Source organism: Chelonia mydas, chromosome 8 (assembly GCF_015237465.2).
Source record: "Chelonia mydas isolate rCheMyd1 chromosome 8, rCheMyd1.pri.v2, whole genome shotgun sequence".
Lineage (NCBI taxonomy): Eukaryota > Metazoa > Chordata > Testudines > Cheloniidae > Chelonia > Chelonia mydas.
Genome location: NC_057854.1, coordinates 45,372,374 through 45,389,077, shown reverse-complemented (window position 1 = coordinate 45,389,077; position 16,704 = coordinate 45,372,374). Strand labels below are relative to the sequence as shown.

The 16,704-nt window shown below is 44.7% G+C and overlaps 2 protein-coding genes across 56 annotated transcripts in view; both read left to right on the top strand.

The window, feature by feature from the left end:
* The window catches only part of LOC102936435 (dimethylaniline monooxygenase [N-oxide-forming] 4), a 30,641-nt gene extending 28,720 nt beyond the window's left edge, over positions 1–1,921 (top strand). For 6 of the 9 annotated variants that reach the window (XM_043520953.1, XM_043520952.1, XM_043520951.1 and 3 more), the window contains one exon: positions 556–1,919. In XM_043520953.1, coding sequence (XP_043376888.1) covers positions 556–985 — 430 coding nt within the window. In that variant the 3' untranslated portion in view covers positions 986–1,919. Of the gene's footprint in view, positions 1–555 lie in introns of all 9 variants that reach the window. The other 3 variants (XM_043520955.1, XM_043520954.1, XM_037907658.2) reach the window with 2 other exon arrangements.
* Positions 1,922–12,947: 11,026 nt separating this feature from the next.
* The window catches only part of PRRC2C (proline rich coiled-coil 2C), a 114,513-nt gene continuing 110,756 nt past the window's right edge, over positions 12,948–16,704 (top strand). For 41 of the 47 annotated variants that reach the window (XR_006283479.1, XR_006283478.1, XM_043521469.1 and 38 more), the window contains exon 1: positions 13,087–13,231. The gene's annotated coding sequence lies outside the window, so the exon portion shown is untranslated. Of the gene's footprint in view, positions 13,232–13,841; positions 13,974–16,704 lie in introns of those variants that run through there. The other 6 variants (XM_027823664.3, XM_037906900.2, XM_037906899.2 and 3 more) reach the window with 3 other exon arrangements.

The following is a 16,704-nucleotide window of genomic DNA, read 5'->3' as shown; positions in this document are numbered from 1 at the left end:
GTGTTCCAAATCCCAGTGACTCACACCTACTCATGAAATAACTTGTGTAGATCTCACTACCTGGGCTCTGGTTCAAATTAAGATCAAGTTAGTGATGGAGATAAAAAATCACCTAACTAATGGCTGACGGTGAACTCTTGTGAGATGAGCAGATGATCTCAGTCTAGCTCTTAATGAACTGGTGACAAATGACCTGAGCAGAGCAAAGCAGGCAGACAGAGGTGGGAGGATATGGTCCCTTATCTTTTTAACTCTCCTCAGAGGGGAACCCTCTTAACTTTCATAGCCCTTCTCTGGATCTTTTTTATTTCTGCTACTCCCTTTTTCAGATAGGGTGGCCAAAACTGAACCAAGATGAAGGGCATAAAATTGATGTATATGATGGCATTATGTTTTCAGTGTTATTCTATAGCCATGTCTTTAATGGTTTGCATGTCTGACCATTTGCTCTGCACGGAGCTTTGTATGAATCAGGGAAATGGGAAGGAGTTTCAGTCGCACATTTTGGATATACCCAGAAATACAATAACCTCTTTATTTTATTTCCTAATGAAGGGGTCTTTCCAACAAGGAGAACAAAATCATATTGAGTTACATTGGCTACATGGATGAAATTGCATCATGTGTTGGTGTAAAACCCAACATACTGCTGCTATTCCTGAAGGATCCCAAGCTGGCCCTGGAAGTTTTCTTTGGCCCGTGCACCCCATGCCAGTATCGCCTGGCTGGACCAGGAAAATGGGTAGGAGCCAGAAACACCATCCTGACCCAGTGGCACCGGACTCTGAAGCCCCTGAGAACTCGAGTCATCGATGATTCTTCCAATCACTCTTCAGTTTTCCACTTGCTTACAATTCTTGGCCTTCCTGCGCTCCTTTGTGCTGGTTTATTTATTTGTAAATATTCCCCTCAACTGTGGTTCCCTGGGGTAAGATTAGGTGCTATTCCCATATGTAAAATGGGCTTTATGAAAGGAGGGCTCTGAGTAGATGGTGAAGGTTCTAAGATGTGCTGCTAGAAGACAATAACTTCAATGACTGGAACCATTCACCAGTTTCCAGAAAAATTCAGACTCTTCCGCCCAGCTCATCCCAATCAGATTGACACCGGAAACCACCTCTGGCCTTGACACTTTGAGAATATACACCCTTGCTCTCCAGCTAATATGAAGTTGGTCCTGAGATCAACCGCTGGCTGAGGAAGCCCTGACAATGCAGAACCAGAGAGAGCAACAGAGACTATAGGGATTACCAACTCAATCAATGCCTCAGATTATTACAACTGAGATGTCAGATGTTTCATTTGTCTTTCACCATTGACCCTACCTGTTTACTGATTGCATATTGTTTGTCTTGGATTATGAAAATAGACTAGTCAGCTGCTCTTTTGTACAGACAGAAGTTGTATAGACAAGTTTCTAATCACTTTCCTTTTCTGATTCTTTCCCATTTTGTGCTTGCTACCGGGTGTAGTGCTTACCTTAGCAGATGAGCCACACTCCCTGGTACCCTGCACCTTATGTAGTTATTTCCAACAAATAATTATCGTGACTCAGACCCCATTCACCGTCAACCTGGGTTTGATTTACCACAAAGGCAATGGAGCCCTCTGAATTGGTTTTGTACCGGACATGGAATTTGTGCTGCAGCAGAATTTCGGTGGCATTTTAGAGACAGTCCATTATGTCAATATGGGCATCCACAAACCATGATATATATTGTTGAGGACTGCCAAATGACTCAACTTCCTGGAGGTCTTCGTGCCTTGAACATCGTCAATAAGAACGCTGTGGCTTGGCTCGATCAGATTGCATATGCAAAATAAATAAATAAAATAAATTTCCAACAATACAAAGAGGATGAAAATCTTTAGCATTCTGATTTTAGTAGCATTTTACACTCATTTGGACAGAGGCAGGACTAAGAATTATCTAGACCATCCCTGAGAGGTGTTTGTCTAACCTGTTCTTAAAAACCTCCAGCGGTGGAGATTCCATATCCTCCTTAGGTAATTTATTTCAGTGCTTAACCACCCTGACAGTTAAGAAGTTTTTCCTAAATCTTCCTTGCTGCATTTTAAGCCCATTGCTTTTAGTCCTGATTTCAGTGGTTAAGGAAAACAATTTATCACCCTCCTCTTTATAACAACCTTTTACATACTTGAAGACTAATATGTCCCTCCTCAGTCTTCTCTTCTCCAGACTAAACAAGCCCATTTTTTTCAATCTTTCCTCGTAGGTTGTGTTTCCTAGACCTTTAATCATTTTTGTTCCTCTCCTCTGGACTTTCTCCAATTTGTCCATGTAGTGATTCTGTGGCTGTCCCTCCCCATCAGGCTCGGAGGGAGGCTACTCTGTCTCACTATGTCAGTAAGGGAGTCAATTAGCAGGCTAGGGCTCTGAAGCTCTGGGCGGGCAAAGCAACAAGCAGTCTTTAGCCCAAGGCCTCCTGGCTTGGGAACTCAGCAATTGACAGTCTAAGAACTCTGACCCTTTAGCTACAACCTTCATGCTGGAGCAGGCAGCAAACACCATCTGGGGCTCTGGGTGGGCAGAGCAATAGGCAGTCTTTAGCCTACGTGAGTAGGCCTGCTGGCCTCAGGTGACTAAGCCACCATCCCCCCTAGGAGTGGGAGGAGTTGGGCCCATCCTACTCCACCAGGTCCCAGCCCAGGCCTCTAACAGCGGTGGGTGGTCCCACCACTTGGTCAGCAGGGCAGTCATTGAAAAACACTGACTCATTTTCTGGCCACATAACCGGACTAATGTCTGGTTTCCCTTGGCTACTTCCTACCCCTGCCTGTAGGGCTCCGTTGCTCGTGGATGCTCAATTTCCTTGAGGTAATTGTCTGGCAGCAGTCCTGGCAGCTCCTCGGGATACTCATCTGGTGACAGTTTCGGCAGCTCTCCTCCTTCAGGGTTCTCCTCTGGGACAGAGATTGGCACAGCTCGGTCCTTGGTCCTTGGCCACAAGGCAGAGGCATCTGACTCCTTCCCTGGCTCTGGCCCACCTGAGCTAGAGACCGCACCTATTATACTTCCTGTTCTTCCCCTCTGCTTCTGAAATGGAGGCGGGACTTGCCTAGCTCTGCCCAACAGGGGGTGGAGAGTGGTTCCTCTCCGTCAGGCTCAGAAGGAGGCCACTCTGCTTCACTACAGTCCAGAACAGGGCACAATTCTATAGCTGAGGCCTTATCTGTGCTGAGTGGAGTGGAAGAATTTCTTCTCATGTCTTGCTTATAACACTCCTGCTAATACAGCCCAGAATGATGCTTGCTTTTTTTTGCAACAGTATTACATTGTTGACTCACGTTTAGTTTGTGATCCACTATAACTGCCAGATCCTTTTCTGCAGTATTCCTTTCTAGGCAGACGTTTCCTATTGTGTATTTGTGCAAATGGTTATTCCTTTCAAGTGGAGTACTTTGCATTTGTCCTTACTGAAATTCATTCTATTTAATTCAGACCATTTTGTCAGAATCATTCTGAATTCTAATTCTATCCTCTAAAGAACTTGCGACCCCTCCCAGTTTGGCATCATCCACAAACTTTATCAGTGTAAAGAAAAGGAGTACTTGTGGCACCTTAGAGACTAACCAATTTATTTGAGCATAAGCTTTCCTGAGCTACAGCTCACTTCATCGGATGCATACTGTGGAAACTGCAGAAGACATTATATACACAGGGACCATGAAACAATACCTCCTCCCACCCGACTCTCCTGCTGGTAATAGCTTATCTAAAGTGATCACTCTCCTTACAATGTGTATGATAATCAAGTTGGGCCATTTCCAGCACAAATCCAGGTTTTCTCACTCCCCCCCCCTTTTTTCAAAAAACCACACACACAAACTCACTCTCCTGCTGGTAATAGCTTATCCAAAGTGACCACTCTACTTATAATGTGTATGAAAATCAAGGTGGGCCATTTCCAGCTTGATTTCCAGGTTTTCTCACTCCCCCCCCCCCCCCCCAAACACACACACACAAACTCACTCTCCTGCTGGTAATAGCTTATCCAAAGTGACCACTCTCCCTACAATGTGCATGATAATCAAGGTGGGCCATTTCCAGCACAAATCCAGGTTTTCTCACCCCCCCCCCATACACACACAAACTCACTCTCCTGCTGGTAATAGCTCATCCAAAGTGACCACTCTCCCTACAATGTGCATGATAATCAAGGTGGGCCATTTCCAGCACAAATCCAGGTTTTCTCACCCACCCCCCCCCCCCACACACAAACAAACTCACTCTCCTGCTGGTAATAGCTCATCCAAACTGACCACTCTCCTTACAATGTGTATGATAATCAAGGTGGGCCATTTCCAGCATAAATCCAAGTTTAACCAGAACGTCTGGGGGGAGGGGGTGTAGGAAAAAACAAGGGGAAATAGGCTACCTTGCATAATGACTTAGCCACTCCCAGTCTCTATTTAAGCCTAAATTAATAGTATCCAATTTGCAAATGAATTCCAATTCAGCAGTTTCTCGCTGCAGTCTGGATTTGAAGTTTTTTTGTTGTAAGATAGCGACCTTCATGTCTGTAATTGTGTGACCAGAGAGATTGAAGTGTTCTCCGACTGGTTTATGAATGTTATAATTCTTGACATCTGATTTGTGTCCATTTATTCTTTTACGTAGAGACTGTCCAGTTTGACCAATGTACATGGCAGAGGGGCATTGCTGGCACATGATGGCATATATCACATTGGTGGATGTACAGGTGAACGAGCCTCTGATAGTGTGGCTGATGTTATTAGGCCCTGTGATGGTGTCCTCTGAATAGATATGTGGGCACAGTTGGCAACGGGCTTTGTTGCAAGGATAGGTTCCTGGGTTAGTGGTTCTGTTATGTGGTATGTGGTTGTTGGTGAGTATTTGCTTCAGGTTGGGGGGCTGTCTGTAGGCAAGGACTGGCCTGTCTCCCAAGATTTGTGAGAGTGTTGGGTCATCCTTCAGGATAGGTTGTAGATCCTTAATAATGCGTTGGAGGGGTTTTAGTTGGGGGCTGAAGGTGATGGCTAGTGGCGTTCTGTTATTTTCTTTGCTAGGCCTGTCCTGTAGTAGGTGACTTCTGGGAACTCTTCTGGCTCTATCAATCTGTTTCTTCACTTCCGCAGGTGGGTACTGTAGTTGTAAGAATGCTTGATAGAGATCTTGTAGGTGTTTGTCTCTGTCTGAGGGGTTGGAGCAAATGCGGTTGTATCACAGAGCTTGGCTGTAGACGATGGATCGTGTGGTGTGGTCAGGGTGAAAGCTGGGAAGCTGGAGGCATGTAGGTAGGAATAGCGGTCAGTAGGTTTCCGGTATAGGGTGGTGTTTATGTGACCATTGTTTATTAGCACTGTAGTGTCCAGGAAGTGGATCTCTTGTGTGGACTGGACCAGGCTGAGGTTGATGGTGGGATGGAAATTGTTGAAATCATGGTGGAATTCCTCAAGGGCTTCTTTTCCATGGGTCCAGATGATGAAGATGTCATCAATATAGCGCAAGTAGAGTAGGGGCATTAGGGGACGAGAGCTGAGGAAGCGTTGTTCTAAATCAGCCATAAAAATGTTGGCATACTGTGGGGCCATGCGAGTACCCATAGCAGTGCCGCTGATCTGAAGGTATACATTGTTCCCAAATGTAAAATAGTTATGGGTAAGGACAAAGTCACAAAGTTCAGCCACCAGGTTAGCCGTGACATTATCGGGGATAGTGTTCTTGATGGCTTGTAGTCCATCTTTGTGTGGAATGTTGGTGTAGAGGGCTTCTACATCCATAGTGGCCAGGATGGTGTTATCAGGAAGATCACCGATGGATTGTAGTTTCCTCAGGAAGTCAGTGGTGTCTCGAAGGTAGCTGGGAGTGCTGGTAGCGTAGGGCCTGAGGAGGGAGTCTACATAGCCAGACAATCCTACTGTCAGGGTGCCAATGCCTGAGATGATGGGGCGACCAGGATTTCCAGGTTTATGGATCTTGGTAGTAGATAGAATATCCCAGGTCGGGGTTCCAGGGGTGTGTCTGTGCGGATTTGATCTTGTGCTTTTTCAGGAAGTTTCTTGAGCAAATGTTGTAGTTGCTTTTGGTAACTCTCAGTGGGATCATAGGGTAATGGCTTGTAGAAAGTGGTGTTGGAGAGCTGCCAAGCAGCCTCTTGTTCATATTCCGACCCATTCATGATGACAACAGCACCTCCTTTGTCAGCCTTTTTGATTATGATGTCAGAGTTGTTCCGGTGGGGTGAGAAAACCTGGATTTGTGCTGGAAATGGCCCACCTTGATTATCATGCATATTGTAGGGAGAGTGGTCACTTTGGATAAGCTATTACCAGCAGGAGAGTGAGTTTGTGTGTGTGTGTTTTGGGGCGGGGGTGAGAAAACCTGGATTTGTGCTGGAAATGGCCCACCTTGATTTTCATACACATTGTAAGGAGAGTGGTCACTTTGGATAAGCTATTACCAGCAGGAGAGTGAGTTTGTGTGTGTGGTTTTTTGAAAAAAAAAGGGGGGGGGGTGAGAAAACCTGGATTTGTGCTGGAAATGGCCCAACTTGATTATCATACACATTGTAAGGAGAGTGATCACTTTAGATAAGCTATTAGCAGCAGGAGAGTGGGGTGGGAGGAGGTATTGTTTCATGGTCTCTGTGTATATAATGTCTTCTGCAGTTTCCACAGTATGCATCCGATGAAGTTAGCTCACGAAAGCTTATACTCAAATAAATTGGTTAGTCTCTAAGGTGCCACAAGTACTCCTTTTCTTTTTGCGAATACAGACTAACACGGCTGTTACTCTGAAACCTGTCTTTATCAGTGTACTCTCTATGCCATTATTTAAATCATTTTATAAAGATATTGACGAGAACCAAACCCAGGACAGAAATCAGCAGGACCCAACATGATATGCCCTTTCAGCTCAATTGTGAACCATTGATAACTACTCTCTGAGTACGGTTTTCCAGCCAGTTCTGTACCAACCTTATAGTAGGTTTGTCTAGGCTATATTTCTCTAGTTTGCTTATGAGAAGGTCATGTGAAACAGTATCAAAATCTCTCTGGAAGTCAAGATATGACATCTACTACTTCCCTCCATCCACAAGGCTTGTTACCTTGTCAAAGAAGGATATTAGGTCAGTTTGACATGATCTGTTCTTAACAAATCCATGTTGACTGTTATTTATTATCTTATTTTCTTCTAGGTGCTTACAAATTGATTGTTTATTTGCTTCATTATTTCTGTGGGTAAGAAGTTAAGATGACTGATCTATAATTCCCTGGGTTGTCCTGATTCCCCATTTTATACATTAGGACATGGGATTGGTTTCCAGGGGCTTGTGGGAAGGGACTGGTGGACCATTAACCAATGACTCTTGTTGCAGGGCGTGGCTGGGCATTTTCATTGCAGTCACCTGGTGTTAGCAAAACATAAGGTAAGCTAACTCCACTCCTGCCCTCTCCCTCAGGTTTGGTGGCTGCTTCATGGTGTGGCAGGTCTGAAGGGTGTGAATGTGAAGCATGTTAAGGAGGAAACTTGCAGTTCACACCCTGTAAAATCTCCAGGGAAGACCATGTTTATGAGAAGTAGTAAACATCATTCCTGGCAGTAAATATCTGTGTAAACCTCTGGTCAGTGTGTGGAATGGATCCTGATCCACAGAGGATATGGATCTGTTACAGCTCTCAGTTAAAGAACCTGGCTCTTTAGCTCAAGGACGAAGCTGTGGACACCTATGCTTTCAGTTCTGGAGATCCCTAGTGTCAGTCAAGATGGTGGCCCTCAAATCTGCATGATTGAGCCCTAGCAGAATGAATACCTTTTTTGTTTGTTTGTTTTGGAACAGCTGTAATACTTTAGTTCCTGATCTCTTTAAAGAGACCTGCTTTCCTGTGGCAGTTTCTTTCAACAACATAAAAGAAACAGCAGAGATTCATAGTTTGTAAGGCCAGAAGAGTCTTCTGTTATCATCTAGTCTGACCTCTTGCACAACACCGCCCATAAAACGTCACTGGACTAATTCTTGTTTGAACTAGAGCATATCTTCTAAACATCTAATCTTGATTTAAAAATCACCAGTGATGGAGAGAATCCACCTCAGCCCTTGGTAAATTGTTCCAGTGGTTAATCACCTTCATTGTTAAAAATGTGTGCCTTATTTCCAGTCTGAATTTGTCTAGTTTCAACTTCCAGCCATTGGATCTTGACTTCTGGCCATCGAATCTTGATATCATAATGCCACTTCCAACAAAGCCCTTGAGGAGAGCTAGCTAGGCTCAAGAACAGCTTTCAACGGACACTTAAAAGGTTTTGCCCTCCTCCCTGCCATGCATACTGACTTTGATTTTTGAAATGGTTTCCTAGAACTGTTGAGTCAATTTCTGGACATGTGGGTATTTATAGTGTGGGTGGAGCCACCGTCCTCAGTAGCTGATACAGGATGAGAATTCCAGGTCACCCAGCTCCCTCTCCCATCTACGTGAGTAAAAATAAGCAAAACAAATAAAACCAAGATATGTGTTTTTTTGAAATGTATTTTTTGTCTGGTGGGAAATACACATATGAGCATGTATGGGACCCCAGGGTTTTTGATGCATGTTTATTGGCAAATTATTTAGAATTCCTCAACATATTATTTTCTTGCTTTTAGATTGTAAGTTCTCTGAGCAGGGCCTGTGTCTTCCTCTCTTTAGAAAGGATCTCGCACACATTGGTGCTGCCTCAGTCTAAATAATGAAAATATTGCTCTTATTCGTATTCATTATTTTATGACATCAAAATGTGATTTAGGTGCTTCTCAGAAGACATGGTAAGTCACGGTCCCTGCCCTAAAGAGCTTACAGTTGAAGACCCTGATCCTGCAAAAGTACAACACAGAGAGACTCCTGCACCCATGTGATCCTAAAAGTTCCCCAGTGACAGCTGGCACATTGTTGTCATGATATTTACCCAAAAGGTGGCATGTAATATACCATTGGAAAACTAATAACTCAGCGATCATTAATATTTTTGCATGATGCATGTATGGTAAAACCCCAAAAGACTTTATAGACATATGCTGGAAATATGTGACTAAAATATTTTTAAACCAGGCAGGTTAGGGGAATTGATAAACAAGTTCTCTCCAGACAAAGGAAAAAGGGCCAACATCTCAAACCAGGTGTGGCCAAATTCAGTGGGCTATTCATTTGTACTGGAGGTTGCGGGAAGAGATAATTTGCATTGTAAAAATCCTCAGTGGGGGAGAAGAGACAGCATGAAGTCTACGCCAGACAGCATGGCATCCACACCTAGCAGGGAAAGGAACTTTATCTGGAGATATGTTTCAGAAGAATACATTTCCAATGTTTACTGGCCTACGAAAAGAGGGGGAGCAAGCCCCTAAGTTATCCTGAGGAGTCAAAGAAGCCCAGTGCTTTGAGCTCTGTGTGTGGGGTCCTGGACAGAGGGTCTGGTTAGCCATGGTGGAAAAGAGACTTGGTGAGAAACACTTCTTTGTACAAGATACCCTACTTTGTTAAAGCAGGTTTTGGTCTTAGATGCATATTTTTACTTCTGTTTGCTCGTAACCCTTTCTATCTTTATTCCTTATACTTGGTATCATATAAACCTATAGCTTTTTGTTTAATGACCTTGTTTTAATTTTCCTATAAACCAGCTCAGTGCTGTGATTGAAATAGAGTGTTTGTCAAACCCCAGTTAAATTAATAAGCTGCAGAGTATTGTCTCTTTAAAGGAGCAACAAACTTCGTAACTTTTGTAAGTGGTCAGTGAGAGAGGTGGACATTGCAGGGAGACAATTTTGGGGACATTCGGGGCTGGGAGGGTGGTGGGATGACTCTGTAACAAGTACCTGGGTGGTGGAATCCAAGGTATGCTTCTTCCCCCTGGTCTGGTAAGTCAAAAGGAGGTTGATCAGGAGGTCTCACGACTTTGTGGGGCCACAAATCTCCATGCCATCTAGTGGACAGAAGAGTAGACTGGTAGTCAGGAGACCTAGGATGAAATCTTGCCTGTACTGAAGTCAATGGAGATTTTGCCATTCAATGAAGCCTGGATTTCACTCCGGGTTCTATTCTTGGCTTTGCCACTGATTGCTGTATGACCTTAGGCAAGTCACTTCACCTGTTTGTGCTTCTGTTTCCCTTCCCACCCTTTGTCTGTCTTGTCCGTGTAGATTGCAAGCTGTTTAGGGCAGGGACCATCTCTCACTATGTGTTTTTGCAGTGCTAGAACAATAGGGCCTGAATCTCTAGCTGAGACTTCCAAGCACTACCGTAATTCAAATAATAATTAGTAAGAAAAATGCTGCAGGGTTTCTTCCTTTTATGTAAATGACTCCTTCTGTTATCTCAGAATTATGAGTCTTTATTTCTGATGTCAAGAGTTTTCAACAATCAAAGTGAGGTTGCCACATTTGTGGTGGGATGCTGGTAACTTTGGGAGTGAAATGAGTAGTGTGCCTTGAAATAAGATTTGCAGAAGCAGGGCCTAAATCTGTTTTGGTACTGCGATGGAGCTGAAGGATTGGTTCTACTCTCCAGCTTTTAAACAGTCCCTTGGAGGAATACCTTCAGTGTGCTATGCCCATTAAGGTTCCACTCTTCTCCAGGGTAGGCCACATGGCCTCAACGCCTCCAAGACTGAGCTGCTAGGCTCCAGCAGGCCCGTTTCACACCATGAACTCTGCCCAGCGAGTCCAACTGAGAAAGACTCCTAGTCAGAGACTTTTTCACTCTTCAAGGACCAATGCACCTCACAAGTGTTTGTGGTGACATCAGGCAGCCTTCTCAAAACAGAGTAGGATTTATCAGTCAACAGAAACACAGCAGCGGAAAGTCCTTGGGTTGGCCTAGAGAAGCAACGATCACGACCTAATCCATCCTGACCAACCCAGTGCTCCAAGCTGCAGTCAAATCCATTTCTGGCTCTCTCCCTCTGTTTCTTTGTCTGTTCCAGGTGAGAGCCCTGGGTCTCTCCAAAGGCCAGCTCTTATCCAAGGCACCTGCCCGGTTCGGGCTACCATCCTCCTGTGGGTTCACATGTTCCACCTGCCAGAGTTTCCTGTGGGTAGGTGTCAGTTGTTCAGTCCTTGGCATTCTCAAAGTCATCTCAGAGCCTCCACTTCTATAGGTCAGTTTCAGGTAGTCCTTAACAATCCCTTTATACCATCTCAGACAGCTATGTGACTCAATGCCTCCAGTCTTCTGATATGCAACAAGAGCAGCTTTTAACCATTTTGGACCCACTGAGTTACAATCCCTAGTCAGGTAAGTCACTGTCATGTATATCATTCATAAAAATATTACAGAAAATCACTACTGTGGTACAGGTGCCCCATTAAAGCATTGCCAACCCCCAAATGTTCAGAATTCATTATTCAGGCCCCACAAAAATCATAAGCTTTTTTTTAAATAATACATTTTTGATTCCTTTTATTTTCATCCTGGCCTTTGAGTCTTTAGCACGCACAAAGGCCTGAAACTTACCTTGTCAGTTTTGCCAGCTCTTGCAATTTTTACATCAGTCTTGCAGTATTTTCTGATAGCCCCAGCTCCTGGAGACTTGTGTTTATGTGAGAATCTCTGCTTTCATTTTTAAAAAAAGTACACTTCTAGCCCACACGGTTGCAGAGAAAATCTGGACAATATGACCCTTAAAGGCTCAAACATCAGAAGGCAGATAGAAAGACTCCAAATTTAAATTTTAATCTTATTTTTAAACCAGTCTTCTGATTTATTTTATGGCCCAACTGATGATTTTTGAATGCTTTTGGTTGGCAATTCTGTTTATGTAATCACTTGACTCTAGGACCTGGGGATTTAACGTAAAACATCAAACCTCATGAGAGTTTTTACAGGCTCTCTTCAGCAGTGCCAGCATCTCGCCGTATTTGGTAGTTTACTTAAACCACAGCTCATGGAAACAATTATATGTGAATCTCATATTTCATTTTAAAAATAAAGTGAGGCCTTGCCTGCACACAATACTAGTACTGCTTTAGCTACACTGGTTTATCTCTAAAAAAGCCCCTTTATTTTGAGTCCCAGTCCAGTGCTGTATCCACTAGGCCACTACATGATACAACCTCCTTGTTTGGGCTCGGTTACACCAGTACAGCTTATTCCTGTTCAGGAAGGAGAATCCACTATACTGCTATATGGTGCCTTTACACCAATATAATAGCTTCCACACTACTGGCCGTACTGGTATAAATATATACTTTTTAAAAAAATCTCACCCCTATCTAAACTAGCTATACTGTAGAAAAAGGTTGGGTATGTCTACACTGCAATTAGACATCCACGGCTGGCTCATGTCAGCTGACTCGGGCTCGAGGGATTTGGGCTAACGAGCTATTTAATTGTTGCATCCCCACATCTGGAATCCTAGAACCCGCATTTCAGCCTGAACTCAAATGTCTACTAACTGCAATTAAACAACCCCTTAGCCTGAGCACCACAAACATGAGTCAACTGGTATGGGCAGCTGCAAGTTTTTAATTGCAGTATAGACATACCCTCTGTGTATAGCAGGTCTTAGTTTCTAGCTCTTGTCCTTGCAGAGAACAGATTGGAAACATAACCTGTGTGCACCTCACAAACTCAGAAAATAGAAGGGAAGGGAAGGAAAAGAAATTCCCACTTATTTTTCAAATCTCATGATTTTTTTAGCCTGATTCCTGGATGTTGGCAGGCTGGCAATACCTGCTCTTTGCCAAGGTGTGTGATAGCTCCTAATGCAGCATCCAACCAGCACAGCTTTCTTACAAGCCGAACAGGGGCCTCAGGTTTACTGGGATTTGCAAACTTTGCTGTGTCCTGCAAGAGTCAGGAAGGCCAGGGAGGAATCTGGAGCTTCTCCAACCTCCTCTGGGCTGACCCCAGAAGAGAACCCTCGAGAAACCAAAGCCACGAGGTGCCCCTGGGGGTTAGAGTGACCTGAGTGTCCCGCACTTCCCGCACCCGCTGCAGTGCCTGCCTCCCTGGAAGGGCAGTTCCAGCAGGCTCCTGCAGGTGGAGCTATCGACTCCGCGGAGAGGAGGAATCCGCCCAGGCTACTGCGGCAGCCAGGCATCACGTGACCGGTGCTGCGTGGGCGCTGCGCGGTGAGGTCAGACGCCGTTGGCGCCGGCTTGGCCGCCCGCCATCTTGGCCTCTGTGTGGAGGCGGTTCGCGCGGTGGTAGCGGCCTCACCGAGTCCCGCAGCCGGGTACAGGCCACAGCGCCGACCCCGGACGCTGCGCGCCAGGTAAGAGGCCGCAGGGGAGCCGGGAGAAGGGAGCTGGCCGGCAGGCTCCTCCCTTAGAAGAGCGAAGCTCGCCGCCGCCGCTTCCCCTGCGGCCGGGCGGGGCCGGGCCGGGCCCCTGGAGCCGGTGGGAGCGGCAGTCAGATGGTAGCGGCCTGCGCCGCATGGCCTGGGGGGGCTCCGTCTGGGCCCCGCTCCCGCTCGGCGTGGGGGGAGCTTGGAGGGCCCAGGGGCTGCGGCGAGGGGAGAGGGTTCTGCCCGCTGGCATGGAGAAGGGAGAGGGCTCCCCGAGACCTTCCCGGGAGGAGATGATTGCGGGGGGCTCCCCGTTAGCCCTCTTTTGCTTTTTCCTGTGGGGGAAGGGGCACGGCCCCATCGTGCTGCTGGGGGGGAGATGAGGTGAGGGTAAGGGGCCCAGCATACAGTGCTGCTCTGCGGGGAGGTGAGGTCAGGCGCGGGGGGAAGAGACCCGAGCCCCATAGCGCTGTTCTGGGGGAGGGTGAAACGAGCCGGGGAGGGATACCAGCCCCATAGTGCTGGTCCCTGGAGCTGAGCAAAGGGGCCTTATTTCTTTGCAGTGAGTAATGGGTCCTTTTTTCTTCCCTTTCTTGAGGATGGCTTGGGTTGAACCTGTATTTCTCTCTTGGCTCCATGAGAAGAGTGATCGATTGGTTCTGCTCTTTGCAGGCACTGTGAGCTCCATGGGGCGCTGCAGAAGCAGCATCTCTTCCCTGCTCACCCCCAGGTGTATGAATAGCCACGAAGGGGAAGGCACTTGGTACAGGAATATTGTATGGTGAAACTGAGCTTTTTCCTCCCTATTGAGGCAACTGATCTCACAAATGGGTTGTTGCAAGTTTGGAGGCATGGGGCATCAAAGGGTCTTTTTGGTCAATGCAGTTTAGTTATTTTATCTCTTTATTCCTCTTACTCTAAAATATTTCAAATTTCTCATCTATCACTGGTCAAGGCATGGGCTATACACTTAATGCAGTTAATGTTAGTTTGTAGTTGCAGTTTTTGTTCCAATTTTATGCCCGTATTATGGGATACTTGCCTATCATTTCCAAGGTCCTATGCTCTATAATGTTTAGGTTATGATGAGACAGACGTTTTTGTACTACTTGAGGTGAACAGGATGAGCAGACGTTGCAGGATTATTTCATTTAGCTTCAGAATAAAACCCAGCTCACTAAAGTCTTGTTTATGCCATTGTTACAGCAGTAGGAGTGCTAGTGTAGACATGGTTCCAGGAGGCTGCTGGCATTTTAACATGGTGCTGTCTAGACCTGCTGCTGGTCTACATTAAGCATTCTGGGCCTCACCACTGAGGGAAGCAATGGTTGGAAATTTTGGGGGCAAAGATTAATTATAGACACAGCTCAACAGATTTCCAAGAAAGTGCAATGTTTCTTTGCTGACTAATCAACAGGAAGCATCCCAGTCTGTAGTCAGAAGTGTTGTCCAATATACATGCTGTTCCAGTGTGTTTCTCGTTATCCCATTGCCCCCACCCAGCCTGTCTCAGAGGATTCCAGACTTAAGTTTTTAAAAGTGACTTACAAAGGGAAATAGGAATTCATGAAGAAAAGAGCGAAATGTCTGAAAAAGGCGTGAAGGGGGACTTTTGGGGAGTGAAGGCAGTGATGTTCTGTGGGTTTTGGGGTTTTTTTAATTGTTGTGGTTTTGTGTTAAATAACAGGAATGTCAGACAGATCTTCTCAGTTTTTTCTGGTCTCAGATGTGTAATGGAAGGTTTTTTCACCCCTTAATTCAAAGGCCTTTTTTCCTTCCCAAGTGTTTCTCAAGCATTTGAGTCAAATAGGTGTTGGCAAAAAATAAACTACAAAATTTTTGAACAGTTAGACTAAAAATCCATTTCCCTCTCAGTAGTTTAGTTTTCAGTCTCTTGTCCAGTGTGATATAGTTCCACTTGTCCCTCAATCTTCTACAGAATCTCTGATGTAAATTTTTTTTTAGAGAAACCTTCCAGTCTCCTTCCTACATAGTAGAGAAGCAAAGTGGGCACAAAATTAATTTTATTCCCCTGGTAGGTCACCTTTAATATCTGTGCTGCTAGAAGCTTGTCAGTTCTCAGTTTTTCTTTCCATACTATGAAGTTCAGAGTAAAATGTGTCATTTTTTTTATCAAGCTTAATATAGGGGCATTATAGTATGTTTGTTACTCAGTGTTGTTCTTTGAATTAAGAAATGAACACTTTCAGTCCTTAGGACTTGGTGCGCCTTTGACAAAAGCATGGCTTGTGCCATGGAGTACAGCATATTCTCTGATAAACATTAAAAGGTGACATTTACCTTTTAAGAAGGTATATTTATAATGGATTTCAGTGGAGCTAAAATGGGAGGCAGCATGGTCTAATATCTAGATGGAGACTGGGACTCATCACCTGTCTTCTGCTAGAACTAACATGCTGTGGCCTTGAACGTACCCAGTCACTGCACTGCCTAATTTTCTTAATTTGTAAAATGGAGATCACCACTTTTGTAAAGTCCTTAGTAAGATAGATAAAATGTGAGATATATGTGCAAACCATTCTTCACAAGCCCTGCTTTGAGGACTGTACCTTTCAAATGCAGTAGTAGCATAAATTCTCTTTACTCGTTATTTAAACCATTTAAATGGAAACATTGCTTTTGGAATAAACTTCTGCAAAAATAGTTGCAAAAGTTACAGTTGAGTTGAAGTTTTACTGGAGTACTTCTGGTTATATAGATTTATAGAATGTATCTTCAGCCTATGGGGAAATCAGATATAACAGTCTGTTCTGAGAAATGAAATGGTTGCAAGTAAAAGATTGCACATTTTAGGACAGCTTGTCTAGGGTGTTGCTATGCCTGGGTGGGTTTTTGTTTCAATCAGTAGAAGGTCTGTAAGTAGGTAGATTGGGCATACTGTGTAGTATTACACTGGATCTGGGTTGTGAAGTCTTCATCCCAAATACCTTTATTTAATTAAATGGGGAAGTGACATCAAATTGATAGACAAGGCAGGTGACTTTAGTGGCTCTATTCGGTATGGACAGGCAACGTGTATCAGGGCAGCCAAATGATGTGCCTCATGATGTGCCAGCTCCTCCTAGGTCTTATAGTAAAATCATAGCCATGTGTTTACAATATTACAGTCTGCCATCTGTGCCTCAGTTCCCCATTTGTAAAAATGGGGGTAATACTTCCCTACTCACAGAGATGTTGTGAGGATAACTACACTCAAGATTATAAAGCACTCTGAGATCTGATTAAAAAAAAAGCTCTATGTAATTTTTATGAGGGCCTGGACAAAAGATTTGGGGCAAGTCTACACAACAATCTTAAATAGACTTATCTTAGGTTGACTTACAGCCACCACTTCCACACTACCCTCCTTTTGTCAGTGGCGCACTAGGAGCGCTTTCACCGACTGAAGAGGGGCACTGGGGTGGGCTGAGAGTGAGAGCTCTCAGCTCTGCTCAGCTCTG